The sequence below is a fragment of the Pan troglodytes genome, chromosome 21 (genome assembly GCF_028858775.2).
Source record: "Pan troglodytes isolate AG18354 chromosome 21, NHGRI_mPanTro3-v2.0_pri, whole genome shotgun sequence".
Classification (NCBI taxonomy): Eukaryota; Metazoa; Chordata; class Mammalia; order Primates; family Hominidae; genus Pan; species Pan troglodytes.
In genome coordinates, this window is record NC_072419.2 from 31,940,195 (window position 1) to 31,963,665 (window position 23,471).

The window sequence follows — 23,471 nt, forward strand, 5'->3', positions numbered from 1 at the left end:
CAAGACCAGATGAGCCAGTTTATCGATCTGGGTGGTGCCAGCTGATCCCATCAAGTGCAGGGTCTACAAAATATCTCAAGCACTGGTCTTAGGTTTTATAATAGTGCTGCTATCCCTAGGAGCACTTGGGGAGGTTTTAGAATCTTGTAGCCTCCCGCTGCGAGACTCGTAAATTTCTAGTCTTGTGGCTACTCTGTTACTCCTGCAAAGGCAATCTAGTCCCCAGACAAGAAGAGTTTCGCTTTGGTAAAGGGCTAAGTATTTGTTTCAAAATTAAACTATAAACTAAGTTTCTCCCCAAGTTAATTCGCCCTAAGCCCAGGAATGCACAAGGATGGCTTGGCGGTTAGAAGCAAGATGGAGCCAGTTAGGTCAGATCTCTTTCACTGTAATAATTTTCTCTATTATAATTTTTTCAAAGGCGGTTTCAAAAAGGCAATGTTTGCTGGGCGCGGTGGCTCACGCTGTAATTCCAGCACTTTGGGAGGCCCAGGCGGACGGATCCCTTGAGCTCAAGAGTTGTAGACCAGACTGGCCAACATGGTGAAACCTTGTCTCTACTTAAAATACAAAATAGCCAGGTGTGGTGGCCTGAGCCTGTAGTCCCAGCTACTCTGAGGGCTGAGGGGGGAAAATCACCTCAGCCCGGGAAGTGGAGGCTGCAGTGAGCTGAGATGGCGCCACTGCACTCCACCTGGGTAACGGGAGTTAAGACCCTGTCTCCAAAAAAAAAAAAAAAGGCAATGTCATTATTCAACATAAGCCTGAGTAGGCCATTCCCATGCCCATTCCTTAGATGACATATCTACTGTATATTTGCAAAAGATCAACATAGTTTCTAGGGTTAGCTAGAATTAATCCAAGATTGCGCCGGTTGCGGTGGCTCATGCCTGTAATCCCAGCACTTTGGGAGGCCGAGGGGGGCGGATCACGAGGTCAGGAGATCGAGACCGTCCTGGCTAACACGGTGAAACCCCGTCTCTACTTAAAAAATTCAAAAAATTAGCCGGGCGTGGTGGCGGGCACCTGTAGTCTCAGCTACTCGGGAGGCTGAGGCAGGAGAATGGCGTGAACCCGGGAGGCGGAGCTTGCAGTGAGCCGAGTTCGCGCCACTGCACTCCAGCCTGGGCGACAGAGCGAGACTCCGTCTCAAAAAAAAAAAATCCAAGATTGCTTGTTAGAAATTAACATTGCTTTTTGAAAAATTGCCTAATAAAACAATTCTTTAGCATTGATTCCCATCTTCTATATGCTTAAGAAATATTCCATAACCATCTAGCCAAGAAAAATTCCTAGTGAATTCGTATTAATCTAGGGCAGATATTACAAATATTTTTAAAAGACTATTTTAAAATCAAAGGGTGGTACTGTGGTGTTGGAAATGGAAAGCCTAAATAACAGTCTAATCACTCTGGAGCTGTGTGACCTTGGGCAAGTTACCTAACTTCTGTTTCCTTATTAATCCCAGGTCTTAAAACACTTCAGAGATAATTGTGGGAATGAAATACACACTGCAGTCCCTACCAGCACTAGGTACCCAATAAAAGATAGTTTCATTTTAATATCAAACAGAAAACCCGCACTGCAAAACTGAAACCCTTGCGTCCTACCAATGCACACCAAGTTTTTGGGCCTTTCCTCTTAACCTCAAAATGCTCCTTTCTTGAACCTAAACGAGAATGAATGAATCAAAAGGAAAATGAGAAGGAAGCTGCGGGGCGTGCATTTATTTCCAGCTCTGCTGCCCGTAGAGTCCCCCGGCCCACTGCCTGAGAACTCGAAAAGCCGTCTCTGCTCAGCCGAGGGGTTCTCCCATCTCCGGGGCGGGGACCTCACCTTGGAAAGACCCCTCCCACTCCGCCCCTCTTGGAATGCGGCTGAGCGGTGGATGTCCCTTTTCGGGCGCCGTAAGCGCGTTCCTATTGGCTAGCTTTGTTCGGCGCCAAAGCGCGGAGCGGAGGCCGAGGCGAGAGCCTGGCGCTGTAGGACTAGAACGAAAGGAGTGAGGCGCCGAGAGCGCAGATACCATTTTGGCGTGAGAGCTGGTGGTTGGCAAGGCCGCGGGAGTGGGAAGCGTCCGCCATGTTCTGCGAAAAAGCCATGGAACTGATCCGCGAGCTGCATCGCGCGCCCGAAGGGCAACTGCCTGCCTTCAACGTGAGGGGCGGGTAGACTTGGACGGGGCATGCCGGCGTTGGGCCCTGGGCTCTGGGGCGGGGCGGCTCCCCGTCAGGGTTTACTTTCGCACCTTGTTCCCTCCGAGCTCCGGAAAACTTGGGAAGCAGCAAAACAAAATTCAGGAGGAAAGAGAAAGCATTCATGCTTACGCTACCCAGCGATTTGGTGAATTTCCTCATCTGAGCACATTTTAGCAGTTTTCCTTGGACAGATTTGTTCCGGTCCCTTAAAACATTTACAGGTTGCCAGATAATTTAGCATTTCTTGCTCACTCAGGCATCTAATTGTGGTCAGTAAAAGTTAGGCCTCTGGAATCTGGCTGAGATTCTGGTTCTGTAGTGTGACTTTGGGGCAGTTACTCAAGCTTTCTGTGCTCTCAGTTTTCTCATACGCAAAAATGGGGATGGTGACAATAACAGTACCCAACGCGTGATGTAGTGGACGCAAAATGAGTGGCACGTGTAAGGGTCTCTGCATATGCCTCACATACAGTAAGGGCTGAGTCAGTGTTAGCTATTAATATTACTTTTCTCCTGCTGCTGCTGTTACTATTAATATTATGATTATTTGTATTTTTCTATCACTGCTACCCCAGGGAGAGTGCTAAGCACTTCATGTACATTATCTTTTGTCTTTCTAATAACCCTTTGAGGGCCCGGTGCCATGGCTCCTGCCTGTAATCCCGGCACTTTGGGAGGCTGAGGCGGGAGGATCGCTTGATCCTGCCACTGCATTCCAGCCTGAGTGACAGAGGGAGACCCTGTCCCAAACAAAACAAAAATAACTTTTTGATGTTTAAACTATTGTTTTCTACTTTTTTCAGCTATATATGCATAGGATTGGGGAGATTTAAGTATATTGCCTAAGGTGACACAGCAAGAAAGCTAGGATTTGAACCCTGGCACTCTGGCTCCAGAGCCTGCACTCTAAATTGTATATTTCACTTATGTCATAGAGCAGGCATTATGTGGATGACAGGACACATTCTGCTGGAAGAGGGGCACAAAAACAGATAATATAATTCACCACGCTAAGTGATACTAAGGAGGTATAGCAAGGAGCACGAAGGAGAAACACCAGTATGAGCTGGGGTAGAGGAGGTGACATATGAGCCTTTCCATCCTCAAGGATGAGGTTACTGATCTGAGAAGGAAGCGAGGCATCCCAGCCAAAGGATGCTGCAGCACACAGTCACGTGGTCACACTGGAGAGGGTGACCAATAGGGCCTGTGGGGAGGCTAGGAAGGTGGCTCACAGCCTACATGAATTTGTTGTTCACTCATAAGGCATGCTGGGAGCTGGTAGAGGGTTTTAGACAAGGAAGTGATAGGGTAATTTTTGTGTTTTGAAGATAACTGCAGCAGCAATATGGGGAATGGATTGAAGAGAGGAAAGAATGGGACAGGGAGATGGCTACTGGGTGGCTGATAGAGCAGGTGAGAGGTGTGTGGTCTGAACTGTGTCAGGTCAGTGGCACTGAGATCAGTGTTTGGGTTTTAGAGACATGAAGCAAACATGACTTGTAGCTATTAGAGCAGGGGCAGAGATGGGGTCCATAATGAATGAGAGGGAGGAATTGGGATCTTGGAGGATCCTTAGGAAACTGGGTAAACAACATCAGAGTTCAGGAGATAGAGTGTGTTGGGAAAGGTAATGAGTTTTGTTTTGAACACTAAAGAGCACCTAGCCAGACAATTAGATTGTCTTACAAATGAAGAAACTGAGCCAACACAAATTATGGGTCAAGTTAAGGAACTCGTCTGAATTTACAGCATATTGGAGGCAGAGCTTCAACTTGAATACAGGTTTTCCAGTTTCTAGTCAATTGTTTTTTCAACTTCAGAGCAGTTACCTCATTTAAAAAGTTAGGCAGCAGTCTGCAGCTTAGTAGAGATGCTGGAATGCAGAAGTGTGTAAATGCTAAAATGTGGCCTGAGAACTAGGAACTTTAGAGGTCATTGTACATATCAGGACACAGGCCTAGAGAACAGAGAGACTGTGCAAACAGGTGCGGCCAAGCTGGATTTTGGACCTGACTCTGACACTTAGTTTAGCTCTCTGTTTTACTCAAATTTTAAGTTAAGTGTTGGGTTATCACTTTGTGGGGCTAGGGGCTGGTCTTAGAAGTTGTAGAATCAGGCCAGGCGTGGTGGCTCACGCCTGTAATCCCCCCACTTTGGGAGGCCGAGGCGGGCGGATTACAGGGTCCTGAGATTGAGACCATCCTGGCTAACATGGTGAAACCCCGTATCTACTAAAAATACAAAAAATTAGCCAGGCGTGGTGGGATGTGCCTGTAGTCCCAGCTACTCGGAAGGCTGAGGCAGGAGAATGGCTTGAACCTGGGAGGCGGAGGTTGCAGTGAGCCAAGATCGGGTCACTGCACTCCAGCCTGGGCGACAGAGAGAGACTCCGCCTCAAAAAAAAAAAGAAGTTGTAGAATCACTCTCTTGTAGGTCTTAATTTGGTGGAGCACCTTTTGTCTCACTAGTGCCTTCCACTGACAAACCCACCTGATACTCAAGGTGATCCAGCAGCCTGGAACACTCAGTCAGCCTGCAGAGGCTGGCCTCCGACTCAGCGGCACAGAGGAAGGCTGACAGTGGATCTGAGAGGCCCAAGGACCACACAGGCTTTTCTTTTTTTTATTGTTTTGAGATGGAGTTTGGCTCCTGTGGCCCAGGCTGGAGTGCAATGGTGTGATCTCGGCTCACTGCAACCTCCGCCTTCTGGGTTAAGCAATTCTCCTGCCTCAGCTTCCCTAGTAGCTGGGATTACAGGCGCCCGCCACCAGCCCAGATAATTTTATGTATTTTTAGTAGAGATGGGGTTTCACTATTTTGGCCAGGCTGGTCTCGAACTCCTGACCTCAGGCGATCCACCCACCTCAGCCTCCCAAAGTGCTGGGATTATAGGCGTGAGCCACCATGCCCGGCTCAACACACAGGCTTTTCTTCTGGAATCACTCATGGTTAAGAGCTGTGTTCAGCAAACAGAAAAGTGATTACACCCTTTCTATATGCAGAATTGATGCTTTTTTAAAAAAGTACATTTTTAAGAAAATTAGGCCAAGCATGGTGGCTCATGCCTGTAATCCCAGCCACCACTTTGGGAGGTCAAGGTGGAAGGAACGCTTGAGCCCAGGAGTTCGAGACTAGCCTGGGCAATATAGTGAGACCCCATTTTTACAAAAAATAGAATTAGCCGGGTGTGGTGGCACACACCTGTAGTCCCAGCAACTTAGGAGGCTGAGGTGAGAGGATTGCATGGCTCCAGGAAGTTGAAACTGCAGTGAACTGTGGTCACGCTATTACACTCCAGCCTGGGTGACAGACTGAATCCCTGTCTCAAAAAGGAAAAGGTAAGAAAATTACCTTGGGCTCAGGTAGAAGTCATGCTTGCATTTTTCATCAGGAATTACATCTTTTGAGCAGAGTTGAGTAGTTGATTTTGGAATTGTGCCATTTGTATATGCCACAACATTTTTGACAACACATATATTTTGGCCCTAAAAATAGACTGTGAAAAAGAGATGGGATTGCTTCTCTTTCGATTGTTGGCAGATCTATTGGGCAACATTTAATCATTTCGGGCTGGACACGGTGGCTCCTGCCTGTACTCCCAGCACTTTGGGAGACCATGGCAGGCGGATCACTTGAGGTCAGGAGTTTGAGAGCAGTGTGGCCAACATGGCGAAACCCTGTCTCTACCAAAAAAAAAGATTACAAAAATTAGCCAGACTTGGTGGCTTACACCTGTAATCCTAGCACTTTGGGAGGCTGAGGTGGGTGGATTGCCTGAGGTCAGGAGTTCGAGACCAGCCTGGTGAACATGGTGAAACCCTGTCTCTACTAAAAATACAAAAATTAGCTGGATGTGGTGGGCACCTGTAATCCCAGCTACTTGAGAGGCTAAGGCAGGAGAATCATTGCTTGGACCCGGGAGACGGAGGTTGCAGTGAGCCAAGATTGCACTATTGTACTCCAGCCTGGGTGACAAGAACAAAACTCCGTCTCAAAAAAAAAAAAAAAAATTAGCCGGGCATTGGTGGTGCACACCTGTAGTCCCAGCTACTCGAGAGGCTGGGGCAGGAGAATCACTTAAACCTGGGAGGCAGAGGTTGCAGTGAGCTGAGATCGCACTACTGCACTCCAGCCTGGGCCACAGAGTGAGACTTCATCTCAACAACAACGAAAAAATTCAGAATTCTAATGTTTTATTTTTCCAAGGGAAAATTTGCCCCAAACTGGATACTAGAAAAACTCCTATGGCCGGTTTTTGCAGTGCAAACCAAAAACACTATTCCTTTTTCTTTCTTTTGGTATTAACCTTTTAAGATCACTTTTAAGCTGGGCCCGGTGGCTCATCCCTGTAATCCCAGCACTTTGGGAGGCTGAGGCGGGTGGATCACCTGAGGTCAGGAGTTCAAGACCAGCCTGGCCAATATAGTGAAACCTCGTCTCTACTAAAAATACAAAAAATTAGCCAGGCGTGGTGGTGGGCGCCTGTAATCCCAGCTACTCGGGAGGCTGAGACAGGAGAATTGCTTGAACCCAGGAGGCAGAGGTTGCAGTGAGCCGAGATCGCACCATTGCACTCCAGCCCAGGCGACACTGTGAGACTCCATCTAAAAGACCATTTTTTAGTAAATTATGAATTATTTACGTATTTTTCTTTATACCTCATGCTTCAGTAGGACGATTGATATCTTTGTTCGTCAATTTTATTGATGTATAATTTACATACAACGTGTATTTTAATAGATTTTTGAATTTTGACTAATATGTACATCTTTATAACCAGCACCCTGATCAAGATTTCTGTAATTATCAAAATATCTCATATACCCCATAAATATACATACCTACTGTGTACCCACAAAAATAAAAAAATTAAAAAAGATTTCTGTAACTTTGTCCCCCTTTTGTAGCTACCTCCCACCCGTAGCCTTAGGCAACCATGAATTTGCTTTCTCTGACTACAGATGATATTATTCTTTTTGGCAAACTTTTCCTGTGAAGGGCCAGAGGGAATCATTTCATGTAAACTCTTGTGTCAGGCATCTCTTGCTCAGTATAACGTATTTCAGATTATCCTCATTGTTGTGTATGTTGTCAGTAGTTCATTCTTTTTTTTTTTTTTTTGAGACGAAGTTTCGCTCTTGTTGCCCAGGCTGGAGTGCAATGGCATGATCTTGGCTCATTGCAACCCGGGTTCAAGCGATTTCCCCTGCCTCAGCCTCCCGAATAGCTGGGATTACAGCCTGCCACCACGCCTGGCTAATTTTTGTATATTTAGGAGAGACGGGGTTTCACCATGTTGACCAGGCTGGTTTTGAACTTCTGACCTCAGGTGATCCACCCGCCTCAGCCTTCCAAAGCGCTGGGATTACAGGCATGAGCCACCACCCTTGGCCCATTCTTTTTATTATATTAGATTTTTCAGATAAGTGGAAGGTTTATCCATCTATCATTTGATGGACGTTTGGGTGGTTTCTACATTTTTATTGTTATGAATAATGCTGCAAAAAACATGTGTTTTCTGTTTTCTTGAGTATATATATACACCTAGGAGTAAAATTACTGAGTCATATGGTAATTCTGTGTGTAGCTTTTGAGGAACTGTCAAGTTTTTGCCCACGGGGCTATACCGTTTTACATTCCCACCAGCAATGTACGAGGGTTCCAGTTTCTCCGCATCTCACCAACACTTGTTATAACCATGCTAGTGGGGTGTGAAAGGACTATTGCTTTTTGCTAAAGTATATAAATGAAAGATACAGTTCAGTATTGATAGCATATTGCCACAGAATTGGTGGGGAAATCAGTGGATTTCAATATCGGTTTATATGTTCTAGGAGGATGGACTCAGACAAGTTCTGGAGGAGATGAAAGCTTTGTATGAACAAAACCAGTCTGATGTGTAAGTTTCATAAGATGATATTCTAAAACAATTCAATAATTAAGATGTTGAAATTTGCCGGGCGCGGTGGCTCACGCCTGTAATCCCAGCACTTTGGGAGGCTGAGGCGGGCGGATTACGAGGTCAGGAGTTTGAGATCAGCTTGGCCAACATGGTGAAACCTTGTCTCTACTAAAAATACAAAAATTAACCGGGTGTGGTAGTGGGCGCCTGTAATCCCAGCTACTCAGGAGGCTGAGGCAGGAGAACTATTTGTACTCGGGAGGTGGAGGTTGCAGTGAGCTGAGATTGCACCACTTCACTCCAGCCTGGCGATATGGCAAGACTCTGTCTCCAAAAAAAAAAAAAAGATGTTGAAATCAGATAACCTTGCATTAGTTTTGGGATGCGATTTTTAAAAATTATCTGTAAAATTATCTGCTCTAGCTGTACAAATTAGCAAAAGTCTGAAGAAATTTGTGCTGATCACTGCTTAATAAATATCTGTTGTTTGGCTGATAAGAGTTGAAAGGAATTAGAGTGGACCTAAAATAAATGACATACCCTAAAATAAAAAGTAAAAATAGGCTGGACACGGTGGCTCATGGCTATAAATCCCCGTGCTTTGGGAGGCCAAGGCAAAAGGATCAGTTGAGGCCAGGAGCCTGGACATATAGCAGGACTCTGTCTCTATTAAAAAAAATAAAAATTAGCTGGGTGTGGTGGCACACACCTAGAGTCTTAGCTCCTCAGCAGGGTAAGGTGAGAGACTTGCTTGAGTGCAGGGGTTTGAGGCTGCAGTGAGCTATGATCACGTTACTGCACCCTAGCCTGGGCGACAGAAGGAGATCTCCATCTTTAAAAATAATAAATAAAAATAAAAACCTAACAAAGTGAAATACATGGTTCCCACTGTTTATATTTTTATCAACAGTTGCCTTAGTGAGTTTGTTAAAGGAAGAATAGGCAGTTTATTAAATGGATATAAATAGGAGCAGCAGTGATTTCTGATAGTTTGAGTGGAGTTCTCTGAGAACTAGCTATAAAAGGCTTCAGTGTAGTAGGTCCAGAGAGGTGACTAGATTTATTGACTCTTTAGAACTGAGCATGGTAGCTGGCACAGTGGAGAATTTGGGCTGTATGACAAACTTCGTATGTTCCTGTGCAACACCAAAGGGAGTCAAGTACTGGATCAAATTTGAAGTATTCAAGGTCTCAACTTAGAAGTCTGTCTGTGACATGAGGTTTCCTCTTTGGGCTTGTTCGCTACAGTGTTTTTATCAGTTACTTGAATATAGAAATCAGTGTTGTGGCTGGTAAGATTTGTGAGGCACATAAAATGATAGGAGCATTTCCAACTCCTGTGTATAAGGAGAGATACAGAAAAATCTTTACAGGTGGACTGAGGAAGTGAACCTCAACAGATTTGCAGTAAATATAAGGCAGATTTAAAGTCCTAAACTCAAGTCCCTAAGCCATTCATTGATTTACTCAAATATGTACTAAACAAATATGTATCAATAAGTGGCTGTGCTATTTCAGTGGTAAACAACAGTCAAGATGGCTTTCCCGGGCTGGGCACAGTGTGGCTCATGCCTGTAGTCCCAGCACTTTGGGAGGCCGAGGTGGGTGGATCATCTGAGGTCAGGAGCTCGAGACCAGCCTGACCAACATGGTGAAACCCTGTCTCTACGAAAAATACAAAATTAGCCATGCGTGGTGGCGCATGCCTGTAATCCCAGCTACTCGGGAGGTTGAGGCAGGAGAATCACTTGAACCTGGGAGGCGGAGGTTGTGGTGAGTCGAGATTGTGTCATTGCACTCCAGCTTGGGCAACAATAGCGAAACTCCATCTCAAAAAAAAAAAAAAAAAGATGCCTGTCCCTGGCGCTCACTGTCTAGTGCAGAAGACAGACATGAAATATAGATACGCCAAATTGGGATTCATGCTATGAAGGAAATCAGAAGAGTGCAAGGAGAAAGAAAAATGAATAGAAGGTCTAGCTTAAATTGAGGAATCAGGGAACTTCTCTCCAAGGAGGAGACATTTCAGCTGAGGCCTGCAGGAGATGCAAGTCTTAGGGAGGCAGTGACTGTGGGCATAGAACATTCTAGGTGGAGGGAACAGCATATGCAAAAGCCCCTGAATCATGGAAGAGAATGGGGCACTCAAGAAACTGACACTTAAAGAAGACCTGTGTGGCTGGAGTTTGGCAAGTGGCAAAGGGTGACACCAGATGAGGTGTAAGTGTGGACAGGTGGTGGTGTGTTTGTGTCTTAAAAGATAATGCTGGTTGCTGTGTGGAGGGGCTGAGAGGTGGGGGAAGCTGGTCACCAGGTTACTAGAGAGGTGACCCAGACTTGGTAGAAAGTGAGAAGGTTATAAATGTTTTGGAGGAGACCCTATAGGCCTTGGTTCAGTAAGGGAATGATTTTCTTGTATTCTCTGTGTTTATGCCATTCGCAAATTCATGATCCAAAATTCTTTATTCCACCTTCTAGTTTCATCAGACTTTCATAGGGTGGCAGAAGTATATAGAACAGCCCTAGAAGACATGACAGGATGGGACATGTATTTTGCCTGTATTATCAGGGCCTAGCACAGTGCCTGGCATAGAGGCAGGCACTACATGAATGAATTCTTTTTATATGCATATGGTTGCTTAAAAACTCCAAAGTAGATTCTTATTCATTCAGAAGTTACGTGTACTTTTTATAGGGTAAAACCAAAATTTTCAGTGTGAAAAATACTGAAGTATAGTACGTACACGTATTTGGAGATCAACAGATATTTGTAAGATGAGTAAAAGACCATTTTGACTCCATTTTACCTCACTTTATTATAATGAGGATTTGGAAGCTCCACTGGAAGGGAGGTACTATGTAGAATAACGACATGACGTAAGACCATAACCTCATGTCCATCATGTTAGCTTTGTCTCTTATCTCAGCGTGATAATGGAATCCTGAAAAGTGAATAAACACAGTGTCTTTTAGAAAGAATAGAGATTAATCAGTGTGCAAAAATGCAAAGTACCAAATGCCTAAACAAAATGTATCTGGTAGCATGATCTTAGGCAAGTTGTTTAGGTTTTGGCTTTTTAACATATTAATAAAAGCTCTGATGTACAAATAGTTATTATTTGCTTAGGTTAACTGACAATCACAAATGGATTAAAAACAAGCATGTAACTCAGTTGTTAGTTGGCTTTGAAAATTTTACTTATCCTGAAAAGTACATATTTTTTTTCTTTTTAAATGCTCCTATCAGGAATGAAGCAAAGTCAGGTGGACGAAGTGATTTGATACCAACTATCAAATTTCGACACTGTTCTCTGTTAAGAAATCGACGCTGCACTGTAGCATACCTGTAAGCTTCTCATTTTTTGCTTGGGGTGGCAGGATTTTCTGTGTGGCTTCCCAGTTGACCATCTCAAATGGGTAACATGAAATCTTAGATCTCTCTCTCTTTGTAAGCATTCTAAATTTTTCCTCTGTGTTTTCATTTTTTAAATTTTTTATTATGAAAAATCACAACACTTTTAAAAGTAGGGAGAATAATACTATAATGAACCCCAGTGGAGCTATCATATGGTTTTAACAATTTTTATTATTTTGCCATATTTTCTTCATCGTGTTTCACTTGTTGGTGCCACACTATTTAAGTGCATCATGGTCTTTCACTACTGAATATGGTAGTGTTCTTACTATTTTTTCTTTGTCTTAGAAATAAGGACCTTTGGCCAGGCACAGTGGCTCATGCCTATAATCCCAGCAATTTTGGAGGCCAAGGCGGGTGGATCACCTGGGATCAGGAGTTCGAGACCAGCCTGGCCAACATGGTGAAACCCCGTCTCTACTAAAAATACAAAAATTAGCTGGGAGTGGTAGCGGGTGCCTAATCTCAGCTACTTGGGAGGCTGAGGCAGGAGAATTGCTTGAATCCGGGAGCCAGAGGTTGTAGTGAGCGGAGATCGTGCCATTGCACTCCAGGCTGGGTGACAAGAGCAAAACTCTGTCTCAAACAAAAAAAGAGGGGGGAAAGAAAGAAATAAGGACCTTAGGGACCTTTTTCCCAGGACTACTGTGCTGCTGTCACACGTGGAGGAGTGGACAGTGCCTTCAGGTCAACCCTCAGACTGTGTTCATGTTCCTCTTGTTTTCCCTAAGATGTCTGTTTAGAGCTGGTGTGTTTGCATCAGGGGCCAAATGAAGTCCACACGTGATCCCCCGTTTATTCTTATGCCACCCAATACCTTCTTGATGTCCTAGGTATGACCGCTTGCTTCGGATCAGAGCACTCAGATGGGAATATGGTAGCGTCTTGCCAAATGCATTACGATTTCACATGGCTGCTGAAGAAGTGAGTTAGCATTGTTCAAGTTTATAAATTTTGAAAATGCTAAAGTTCTGGCATTGTTCTATAATAGTGTTTATTGGTATTCCTCTTTTTGTGTTTAATGTCTGTTTTTCCCCAATTTTTGGCTGGTATTTAGTATATAATGTGAGGGGAACTATGTGGTGAGGAGTAATTCTAAATGATATGTGGAAAATTCTATTATTACTTAACAAAATAGAGTCCCATGATGTTACTTATTAGTGATCCATCAGTGGGATTAAAAAACTGGCATTATTATTTGGTGATATTCCATAAAATGTTTACATGTGTATATATACTTTCCTAATCAAAATTCATATTTGCCTAGTCACTGAGGCAAAGAACTAGCCCATTATTTAAGGACATAGGATTGGAGTCAGGTGGGCTTAGGTTCAAATCCTGGCTCTCTGCTGTCTAATATTGAGCAAGTCACTTGACCTGTTTCCGTGCCTAAATTTGCTTGTTACAGGATGAAGATCATATTACCTATCTATTACAGGTTGCAATGACTTCTGACACTAACTACCTGCAGTTATTGTCAACTAAGGAAGCTCACACAAGCTTTGATGTCCAGAGTGTTTATTGGGGCTTCATTACATAGACATGACTGATTAAATTGCTGGCCCTGTGATTGAGCTCATTCTTCATCCCTCTTCCCCTCCCTGGAGGTCAGACTGACATCAGGAGGGCCAAAGGCCCAATACTTTAATCACATGGTTGGTCTTTCTGGGGTAGCCAGTCCCAACTCTGAGTCATCTTGTTAGCACAGACTATGTAGGGGTTCACCACGAGTCACCTGAGTAGCACATACTCTCAGGGCACATCATAAATAACAAGACACTCCTATTACTTGAGAAAGTACAAGAATTTAGAAGCTACCTCCCAGGAATGAGGGAGAGAGGCCCACCAAATTCTTTATTCTACAACAGTGTTATTACAAGGCCTATCACAGGGTTACTTCAGGTGGTCCATGTGGAGCACAGCATAGGATGGCACTCAATAAATGTTAACAGTTACTACATTACAGTTGCATAGCACAGAGCTTAAGAAAGAAAATATTCAGTGCAGCAAACCACCATGGCACATGTATACCTATGTAACAAACCTGCACGTTCAGCACATGTATCCCAGAACTTAAAGTAAAAAAAAAAACAAATATTCAATGTGTTTGCCATTAGATTCTGCACATTTTTGAAAGTGATCTATTTGTTGTCATAGCTTCATTTTCATTCTGTTCATTTTCTGCATAAATAAATGAGTAATCTCTACCTCAGATTTACCAGTAACTATGAAATTGGTAACATGTTAGTACCTCACTTTATGCTCTTTGTGTTCAAATCTACTTATATTAATTGAACTTTGGGGTACTTACTGTGTATTATGGTGAGATGAACAGAACACTATGTTTCTCTAATGACAGTAGCTTTAATGATTTTTCTCATACAATATTTTAGATTAATTTTTTTGTGTATTTTTTTGAGATGGAATCTCGCTCTGTTGCCCAGGCTGGAGTACAGTGGTGCATTCTCTGCTCACTGCAACTTCCGCCTCCTGGCTTCAAGCAATTCTCCTGCCTCAGCCTGCCAAGTAGCTGTTATTACAGGTGCGTGCCTCCATGCCTGGCTAATTTTTGTATTTTAGTAGAGACGGGGTTTCACTATGTTGGCCAGGCTGGTCTTGAACTCCTGACCTTGTGATCTGCCCCTCTTGGCCTCCCAAAGTGCTGGGATTACAGGTGTGAGCCACAGCGCCTGGCGATTAATATGTTTCTTACAATTTTGTAAATGATTACAAGCTGCATTTATTCAAGCACATCAATTAGATTTCATATTGGGCATTGTTTCTGTAAGGGTGGCACTTTTCTGTGATTACTGAGTTCCCAAAGTCAGTTTCTATTTTAATGAAATATAACAATGTTAACAGCAAATAAAGTTTTTTTTTTTTTTTTTGAGATGGAGTCTTGCTCTGTTGCCCCGGCTGGAGTGCAGTGGCACGATCTTGGCTCACTGAAACCTCTGCCTCCCGGATTCAAGCGATTCTCCTGCCTCAGCCTCCCGAGTAACTGGGATTACAGGTGCCCACCACTACACCCAGCTAATTTTTGTATTTTTAGTAGAGACGGGGTTTCACTGTATTGGCCAGGCTGGTCCTGAACTCCTGACCTCATGATCTGCCCACCTCAGCCTCCCAAAGTGCTGTGATTACAAGTGTGAGCCACGGTGCCCGGCCTTATATAAAATAATATTAATGGGTCTAGAGATTAAGTTGTTTGAGAATAGTGAAACCTGAGATAGTTTCTTGGAAGAGTTTGTGAATTACTGCAAAACTGGCAAATGACTTCCTTCTACCCCAGTGACCTCATCTATAAAAAGGAATATACCAGCCTGGCCAACATGGTGAAACCCTGTTTCTACTAAAAATACAAAAATTAGCTGGGTGTGGTGGTGTGCACCTGTAATCCCAGCTACTCAGGGAGGCTGAGGGCAGGACAATTGCTTGAGCCTGGGAGGTGGAGGTTGCGATGAGCTGAGATCGCACCACCGCACTCTGGTCTGGGAGAGAGAGTGAGACCCCGTCTCAAAAAAAAAAAAAAAAAAAAGGAAAAAAGAAAAAGAATAAAAGGAATATACATGGTCTCGTTCTCTTAGTAGTGATGTTTTGGAAACACTGAAGGATGAGAAGAGATTAATACAGATAAACTCTGTAGTAGACCACAGACATCTCTGCTTGAGCAATTGCATCGTGGCAACTGCATCAGCCATTTTGGACCAGTAACAAAGAATATTTCCAGGTATCCCTGACAGCTTATAGGAGCCTATGAGGTCTGAATGTCATCATAGGTGTCTGTATTACCCAAGGATAGTGCTTCAATGGGTGACTGAAGCACATGGGCTTGAGTCTGCCACCTAAATTCAGATCCCTGCCTTGTTAACTCTGAGCCCTTTGGTAAATTATCTAATCTCTCAAAGCTTCAGTCCTTCATGAATAAAAAGAAAATAATAATAGTAGTTACATCATGGGGCAATGACAGAGAAAATAATGCATATTAAAATTTTAGCAAATTCCTGGTATATAGTAAGCACTTTATTACTGGGAATGATGATTTCAATATTGTTGACTCAGGGTAGCAATAAAAGTAAAAGCAGAGCTAAAATAAGGTTACTAACATGAAACAGATGATCATGTGTTAATGTTTAGGGAAAACACCATTGAAAGAATATGAAAGCACACTGATGATAAGTAAAAATCTTACTATCTGATTTCAAAGTAGTAACATCTTTTGTTTTCAAAATAGCAACATCTTTTATGTTTTTAAAATAGTAACATCTTTTGTTTTCAAAGTAGTAACATCTTTTATGTTTTTAAAATAGTAACATCTTTTGTTTTTTGATTTCCTAAGTTTCTGTTTAGAATCTTTAAGCCACTAACATGAGAGATAGTGAAAAAAGGTATTTTTTTCTTTCCTATTAATATTTTTCCATAAGGAAAACTAAAAAATTTGTGACTATATCAGTATGTTCTTTTGTGGAAGTAACGTGCTTATTCTACATTGCCCTTTTATCTGTGAATGAGACTGAATGAGGGTAACACCCTCATTGTCAAAACAGCTTCTGATTTTTCTTCCACTTCATCTTCTCTTTGGGGTCTGTTACACTCTTCTCAGTGGAGACAAAGTAGAAAAGACCACAGTGGAAACACCCATGTTTGACTCATTTGGCAAGATCTCTCTCAGAGAACTTTTCTTCATACTTATCAATATAAAATGTCATTTTTTTAAATCCTTTATATTATAAAAAACAATGCAGTTTTTACCACCTTGGCATACATACCTTTTAAATCTTTTAAAATCACTTAATTTAACCATTTGCATTGTGAAATCTAACATAAAAACAGACACATGCAAACACATCTGAAAAGGTGCAGAAAACGAAGATGTACAGCCCAATGATGTGTCACTGAGGAATTCCCATGTATCCATCACCCTGTTCAAGAAAGAACATTGCTCTGGAACCTTTGTGTCCCTCCTCCCAGTGATCACTACCCTCCTGACTTTTGTGCAGACTAATCACTTCCTTATTTTTAAAAATCTTATTGCTCTGGATGCAGTGGCTCACACCCGCAATCCCAGCACTTTGAGAGGCCGCGGTGGATGGATTGCCTGAGCTCACGAGTTTGAGACCAGCCTGAGCAACAGGGTGAAACCCTATCTCTACCAAAAAAAGAAAAAAAAAAAACCAAAAACTTAGTTAAGTGTGGTGGCATGCGCCTGTGCTCCCAGCTACTCAGAAGGCTGAGGTGGGAGGATCACTTGAGCTTGGGAGGTAGAGGTTGTAGTAAGCTGAGATTGCGCCACTGCACTCCAGCCTGGGTGACAGAGTGAGACCCTGTCTTGAACAAAACAGCAACAAAAAAACTTGCCATTTACCACCTAAGCATGCATTTCTAAACACTATAATTTAGTGTTGCCCATTTTTTGAACTTTATATAGATTCATGCAGTATCCTTTAATGATTGATGACTTTCACTAAATGTAATATTTTTGAGATTCTAATCTGTTGATATATTAGCAAGAGCTCATTCCTTGTTTTTTATTTTTTTTAGACAGAGTTTTTTGCTCTTGTTGCCCAGGCTGGAGTGCAGTGGCGTGATCTTGGCTGACCGCAACTCCCGCCTCCCGGGTTCAAGCGATTCTCTTGCCTCAGCCTCCCAAGTATCTGGGATTACAGGCATGCACCACCACGCCTGGCTAATTTTTTGTATTTTTAGCAGAGACGGGTTTCTCCATGTTGGTCAGGCTGGTCTTGAACTCCCGACCTCAGGTGGTCCACCTGCCCTGGCCTCCCAAAGTGCTGGGATTACAGGTGTGAGCCACCATGCCTGGCCGAGCTTATTCCTTTTTAATGCTGAATAGTATTTCCGTTTTTTTTTTTGTTTTTTTTGAGAGACAGTTTGACTCTGTCGCCCAGGCTGGAGTGCAGTGGCACAGCTCGGCTCACTGCAACCTCCGCCTCCCTGGTTCAAGCGATCCTCCTGCTTCAGCCTCTGGAGTAGCTGGGACTACAGGTGTGTGCCACCATGCCCGGCTAATTTTTGTATTATTAGTGGAGGTGGGGTTTCACCATGTTCACCAGGCTGGTCTTGAACTCCTGGCCTCAAGAGATATGCCCACCTTGGTCTCCCAAAGCTGGGATTACAGGCGTGAGCCACCATGCCTGGCCTACCCAGAGGTTATTAAGATATTTTTCTTTTCTTTTTTTTTTTTTTTTTTTTTTGAGACGGCATCTCGCTCTGTCGCCCAGCCTGGAGTGCAGTGGCGCAATCTTGGCTCACTGCAAGCTCCACCTCCCGGGTTCAAGCCATTCTCCTGCCTCAGCCTCCCAAGATATTTTTCTTCTCTCTTTTTTTTTTTTTTTTTGAGACGGAGTCTCGCTCTGTTGCCCCCAGGCTGGAGTGCAGTGGCATGATCTCAGCTCACTGCAAGCTCTACCTCCCGGGTTCATGCCATTCTCCTTCCTCAGCCTCCCGAGTAGCTGGGACTACAGGCGCCCGCCACCACGCCTGGCTAATTTTTTTGTATTTTTAGTAGAGACGGGGTTTCGCCATGTTAGCCAGGATGGTCTCAATCTCCTGACCTCATGATCCACCCGCCTCGGCCTCTCAAAGTTCTGGGATTACAGGCGTGAGCCACCGCGCCCGGCCTTTTTTCTATGTAATCTTTTAGGAGCTATATTTTACCTTTTACAAAGAGATCTACAGTATTGGGATTAAGTTTTGTGTATACTACAGGAGGCATGCTTCATTTTGAATATAGATATTGAGATGACCCAGCACCATGTATTGAACAGATCTGCCTCTCCCATCACTGTGTGCATGGTGCCACCTTTGTCATACATTGAGTGTCAGTATTCCTGTGGATTTTGAATGGGAGGACTTTTTCTTCTGTTATGCTAGTCTATCTGTTCTTATACCAATTCCACTGTTGTAATTACTGTAACTATATAGTATAGTTGGAGCAAGTTCCCATCTTGTTCTTTTTTGAGAGCATTTCAACTATTAGCCCTTTGCACTTCCATGTAAATTTTAGACTCAGTTTGTCAGGTTCCATTTTAAAGAAAGTTAAGATTTTGATTGAGATTGAATTGAATCTATAGATTGTTGATGTTATTACAATATTGGATCATCCAATCTGTGAATGTGGTATTATTTAGGTCTTTCATTGTTTTCAACATTTTTTTAAAAATAGCAGATTTACTGAGATATGATTCATACACTGTGAAGTTTACCATCTTAAATTGTACAATGCAGTGGTTTTTAGTATATTCAGAGTTGTTGTGCATCCAATACCACATTCTTATTTGAGAATATTTTCATCACCCTACAAAGAAGCCCTGTCCCCTTTATAGTTACTCTATATTTTCTTCCCTCCTCCCAGCTCCTGGAAATCCCGAATCTACTTTCTGTCTCTATAGATTTACCTATTACAGGTTTTTCATATGAGTAGAATCATGCAATATGTGGCCTTTTGTCTTTCATGTGGTAATGGCAATACGTTTCAGAACTTCATTGTTACTTATGGTTAAATAATGTTCCATCATATGGGCACATATCCATTCATCAGTTGGTGGACATTTGGGTTTTCTTAACAATGTTTTATAGTTTTCAGAAATAGCATCAATGCAGAGTTTGAAGATATAATTCTGAAATGGCGTCTTTTTCATGGTTCTGTTTCTGGTCAAAGATTCCTAAGGTTTATTATTAAGTATGCTGAAATGTAAGCTCTCTGAGAACAGAGATTTTTGTTCACTTTATTGAATGATTCATCGTAAGTACCCAGACCAATGCCTATATCATAGGAGGCAATTAATATTTTAGCATAAATGAATGAATGGTCACAATAGTGATTTGTGTTGGGATGTGTACTGTTTTCGAATGGATGATATTCAGTGTGTGCAAGTTTTCTTAGAATTTTGTCAAATGATCATCTCTATGTTTGCAGATGGAGTGGTTTAATAATTATAAAAGATCTCTTGCTACTTATATGAGGTCACTGGGAGGAGATGAAGGTTTGGACATTACACAGGATATGAAACCACCAAAAAGCCTATATATTGAAGTATGTATATCTTTTTAAAATGCATTTTTCTTTAATGTGTAAATTGTGCTACCTTTGAAGAAGAGAGGAGTATATGAATATGTGTTAGCTTCTATTAAAATAGAAAAGAAGCATAGACCAAATCAAACAAGCTACCTGTAGGAGGATGACAGAATACGGTGGAACAGCTATAATTTTCTGAATATACCTGTTTTAATAGTTTTGAGTATGGAACCCTATAAATGTTTTAGCTATTACTAAAACAAAGTTAAATCAAAATGGAAAATCAGTCCCTAAATTTTGAAAGTAAAATGAAACAAATGTCAAAACAAAGTTAAATCACAATGGAAAATCAGTCCCTAAATTTTGGAAGTAAAATGAAACAAATGTCAAAACAAAGTTAAATCAAAATGGAAAATCAATCCTAAATTTTGAAAGTAAAAAAACAAATGTCTTTCAAGTTGGTGGATTAGTCAAAACAAGAGGTATTTTTGTTTCATTTTGTTTATTTTTTTCTATTTTTTAAATAATAAAATAAATATAAAATCTGCCATCTTAGCTATTTTTAAATGTACATTTAAGTGGTATTAAATATTGTTTAACATTCCATATTGTTTTGCAACTTTCATATTGTTTTGCAGCTGTCACCACCATTCCATATCCAGATTTTTTTCATCTTATAAAACTGAAACTCTACCCATTAAACAATAACTTCTCAATACCCCTGCCTCCCATCCCCCAGCAACCACCATTCTACTGTCTGTCTCTATGATTTTGACTACTGTAACTACCTCATGTGAGTGGAATCATATAGTATTTGTCTTTTTGTTTTCTTTTGTTCTCATTAGAGAATAATTTCTGAGAAGCTACAAATGACAAGTTATTTGTCTTTTTGTGACTGGCTTATTTCACTTAGCATAATATCTTCAGGGTGCATTTCTGTGGTATCTGTGGTAAGAATTTGTGTCAGAATTTCCGGCCAGGCACGGTGGCTCACGCTTGTAATCCTAGCGCTTTGGGAGGCCGAGGAGGGAGGATCACCTGAGGTCGGGAGTTCGAGACTAGCCTGACCAACATGGAGAAACCCCGTCTCTACTAAAAATACAAAATTAGCCAGGCACATGCCTGTAATACCAGCTACTTGGGAGGCTGAGGCAGGATAATCGCTAGAACCTGGGAGAAGGAGGTTGCGGTGAGCTGAGATCGCGCCATTGCACAATTTTTTTTTTCTTTTTTTTGAGATGGAGTTTCACTCTTGTTGCTGAGGCTGGAGTGCAGTGGTGCGATCTCGGCTCACTGCAACCTCCGCCTCCCGGGTTCAAGTGATTCTCCGGCCTCAGCTTCCCAAATAGCTGGGATTACAGGCATGTGCCACCACCCCTGGCTAATTTTGTATCTTTAGTAGAGACTGGGTTTCTCCATGTTGGTCAGGCTGGTCTCGAACTCCCGACCTCAGGTGATCCTCCCTCCTCGGCCTCCCAAAGTGCTGCGATTACAGGTGTGAGCCACTGCGCCTGGCTCAGAATTTCCTTCCTTTTTAAGGATGAGTAATATTCCTTTTTCTGGCTATACCACATTTTGCTTATCCATTTATCCATCAATGGACACTGGGTTGCTTCTTTATTTTAGCTATCATTTTATGATTAATGCTGCTATGAACGTGGATATATAAATCTCTTTGAGACCCTGCTTTTAATTTTGGGGGGCATATATCCAGAGTGGAATTACTAGATCATATGGTAATACTATGTTTGAGGAATTGTCATACTGCTTTCCACAGCAGCCATACCATTTTACATTCCAACATTACACAAGGGTTCCATTTTCTCAACATCCTCACCAACACTAAATATTTTGGGGTTATTTTGTTTTGTTTTTGAGACAGAGTTTCGCTCTTGTCACCCAGGCTGGATGCAGTGGCGCGATCTTGGCTCAACCTGCAACCTCCACCTCCCAGGTTCACCTCAACTGCAACCTCCATCTCCCAGGTTCAAGTGATTCTCCTGCCTCAGCCTCCCAAGTAGCTGGGATTACAGGTGCCCACCACCACACCTGGCTAATTTTTGTATTTTTAGTAGAGACAGGGTTTCACCATTTTGGCCAGGCTGGTCTTGAACTCCTGACCTCAGGTGATCCTCTCGCCTCAGCCTCCCAAAGGCATGAGTCACCATGCCTGGCCTTGTTCTGTTTTTTAATCATAGCCATCCTAAAGGATGTAAAACGTGGTTTTGACTTTTATTTCCCTAATGATTAGTGATGTTGAGCATCTTTTCATATGCTTATTAGCTATTCCCGTGCCTTCTTTGGAGAAATATTTATTCAAATAATTGGCCCCCTTTATGGGGCCCATTTTCAAATAGGATTTTGTTGTTGTGGAGATTTAGAAATCCTTTATGTATTCAGTATGTTAATTTGTTATCAGATATATGATTTGCAAATATTTTCTCCCATTCTCTGGGTTGCCTTTTTATGCTGTTGATAGTGTCTTTTTTTTTTCTTTTTTTTTTCTGTTTTCTTCCTTCAGTATCATGTTGATATTTTAAAATTTTCATGCAGCCCAGTTCGTCATTTTTTTTTTTTGAGATGGAATTTTGCTCTTGTTGCCCAGGCTAGAATGCAGTGGTGTGATCTCGGCTCACTGCAACCCCTGCTTCCTGGGTTCAAGCGATTCTCCTGCCTCAGCCTCCTGAGTAGCTGGGATTACAGGCATGCACCACCACACCCAGCTAATTTTTTGTATTGTTAGCAGAGATAGGGTTTCATCATGTTGGCCAGGCTGGTCTTGAAATCCTGACTTCAGATGATCCACCCACCTTGGCCTCCCAAAGTGCAGGGATTACAGGCGTGAGCCACCGCACCCGGCCAATTTTTTTTGTTTTGTTGGTTGTGCCTTAGGAGTCATATCCCAGAAATCATTGCTAAATACAATGTCATAAAACTTTTGACCTGTATTTTCTTCTAAGTGTTATGTTGTTTTACATTTGCATTTCGGTCTTTGATCCATTTCAAGTTAATTTTTGTATGGTGTCAGGTGATGGTCCAACTTTATTTTTTTGCATGTGGAAATCTAGCTTTCCAAGCATAATTTCTTTTTTTTTTTTTTTTTTTTTGAGACGGAGTCTCGGTCTGTCGCCCAGGCTGGAGTGCAGTGGCACAATCTCGGCTCACTGCAAGCTCCGCCTCCCAGGTTCACGCCATTCTCCTGCCTCAGCCTCCCGAGTAGCTGGGACCACAGGCGCCCACCACGACGCCCAGCTAATTTTTTGTATTTTTTAGTAGAGACGGGGTTTCACCGTGTTAGCCAGGATGGTCTCGATCTCCTGACCTTGTGATCCGCCCACCTCGGCCTCCCAAAGTGCTGGGATTACAGGTGTGAGCTACCGCGCCCGGCCTCCAAGCATAATTTCTTAATAAGACTGCCCTTTCCCCATTGTGAATGGTTTTGACACTCTTGTCAAAAATCATTTGACTATGTAGGCAAGGGTTTATTTTTTATCTCTTTATCCTATTCCATTGTTCTGTACATCTGTTGTAAAAAAAGTTTTTTTAATATATATATACATCTGTCTTTATGCCAGAACTGTAGTATTTTGATTATTGTAGCTCTGCAGTAAGTTTAAATTAGGGATTTTGGGTCCTCCACTTTCATTCCTCTTTTTTTTTTTTTTTTTTTTGAAACGAAGTCTTGCTCTGTTGCCCAGGCTGGAGTACAGTGGTGCGATCTTGGCTCACTGCAACCTCCACCTCTTGGGTTCAAATGATTCTCCTTTCTCAGCCTCCCAAGTAGCTGAGACTAAAGGCGCCTACCACCATGCCCGGCTAATTTTTTATAGTTTTAGTAGAGACGGGGTTTCACCATGTTGGCTAGGCTGGTCTCGAACTCCTGACCTCAGGTGATCCGCCCACCTCGGCCTCCCAGAG

The 23,471-nt window shown here is 42.6% G+C and overlaps 1 protein-coding gene across 3 annotated transcripts in view; it reads left to right on the forward strand.

The window, feature by feature from the left end:
* The first annotated feature begins 1,706 nt into the window (after positions 1-1,706).
* GINS1 (GINS complex subunit 1) overlaps positions 1,707-23,471 on the forward strand; it is a 41,421-nt gene continuing 19,656 nt past the window's right edge. For 2 of the 3 annotated variants that reach the window (XR_001712165.4, XM_009436962.4), the window contains exons 1-5: positions 1,707-2,157; positions 8,036-8,100; positions 11,351-11,449; positions 12,352-12,442; positions 19,455-19,571. Coding sequence is in view for 2 of the 3 variants with exons in the window: in XM_009436962.4 (XP_009435237.1) it covers positions 2,083-2,157; positions 8,036-8,100; positions 11,351-11,449; positions 12,352-12,442; positions 19,455-19,571 (447 nt within the window). In the remaining variant the exon portion in view is untranslated. Of the gene's footprint in view, positions 2,158-2,857; positions 5,540-8,035; positions 8,101-11,350; positions 11,450-12,351; positions 12,443-19,454; positions 19,572-23,471 lie in introns of those variants that run through there. The other variant, XM_016937586.4, reaches the window with a different exon arrangement.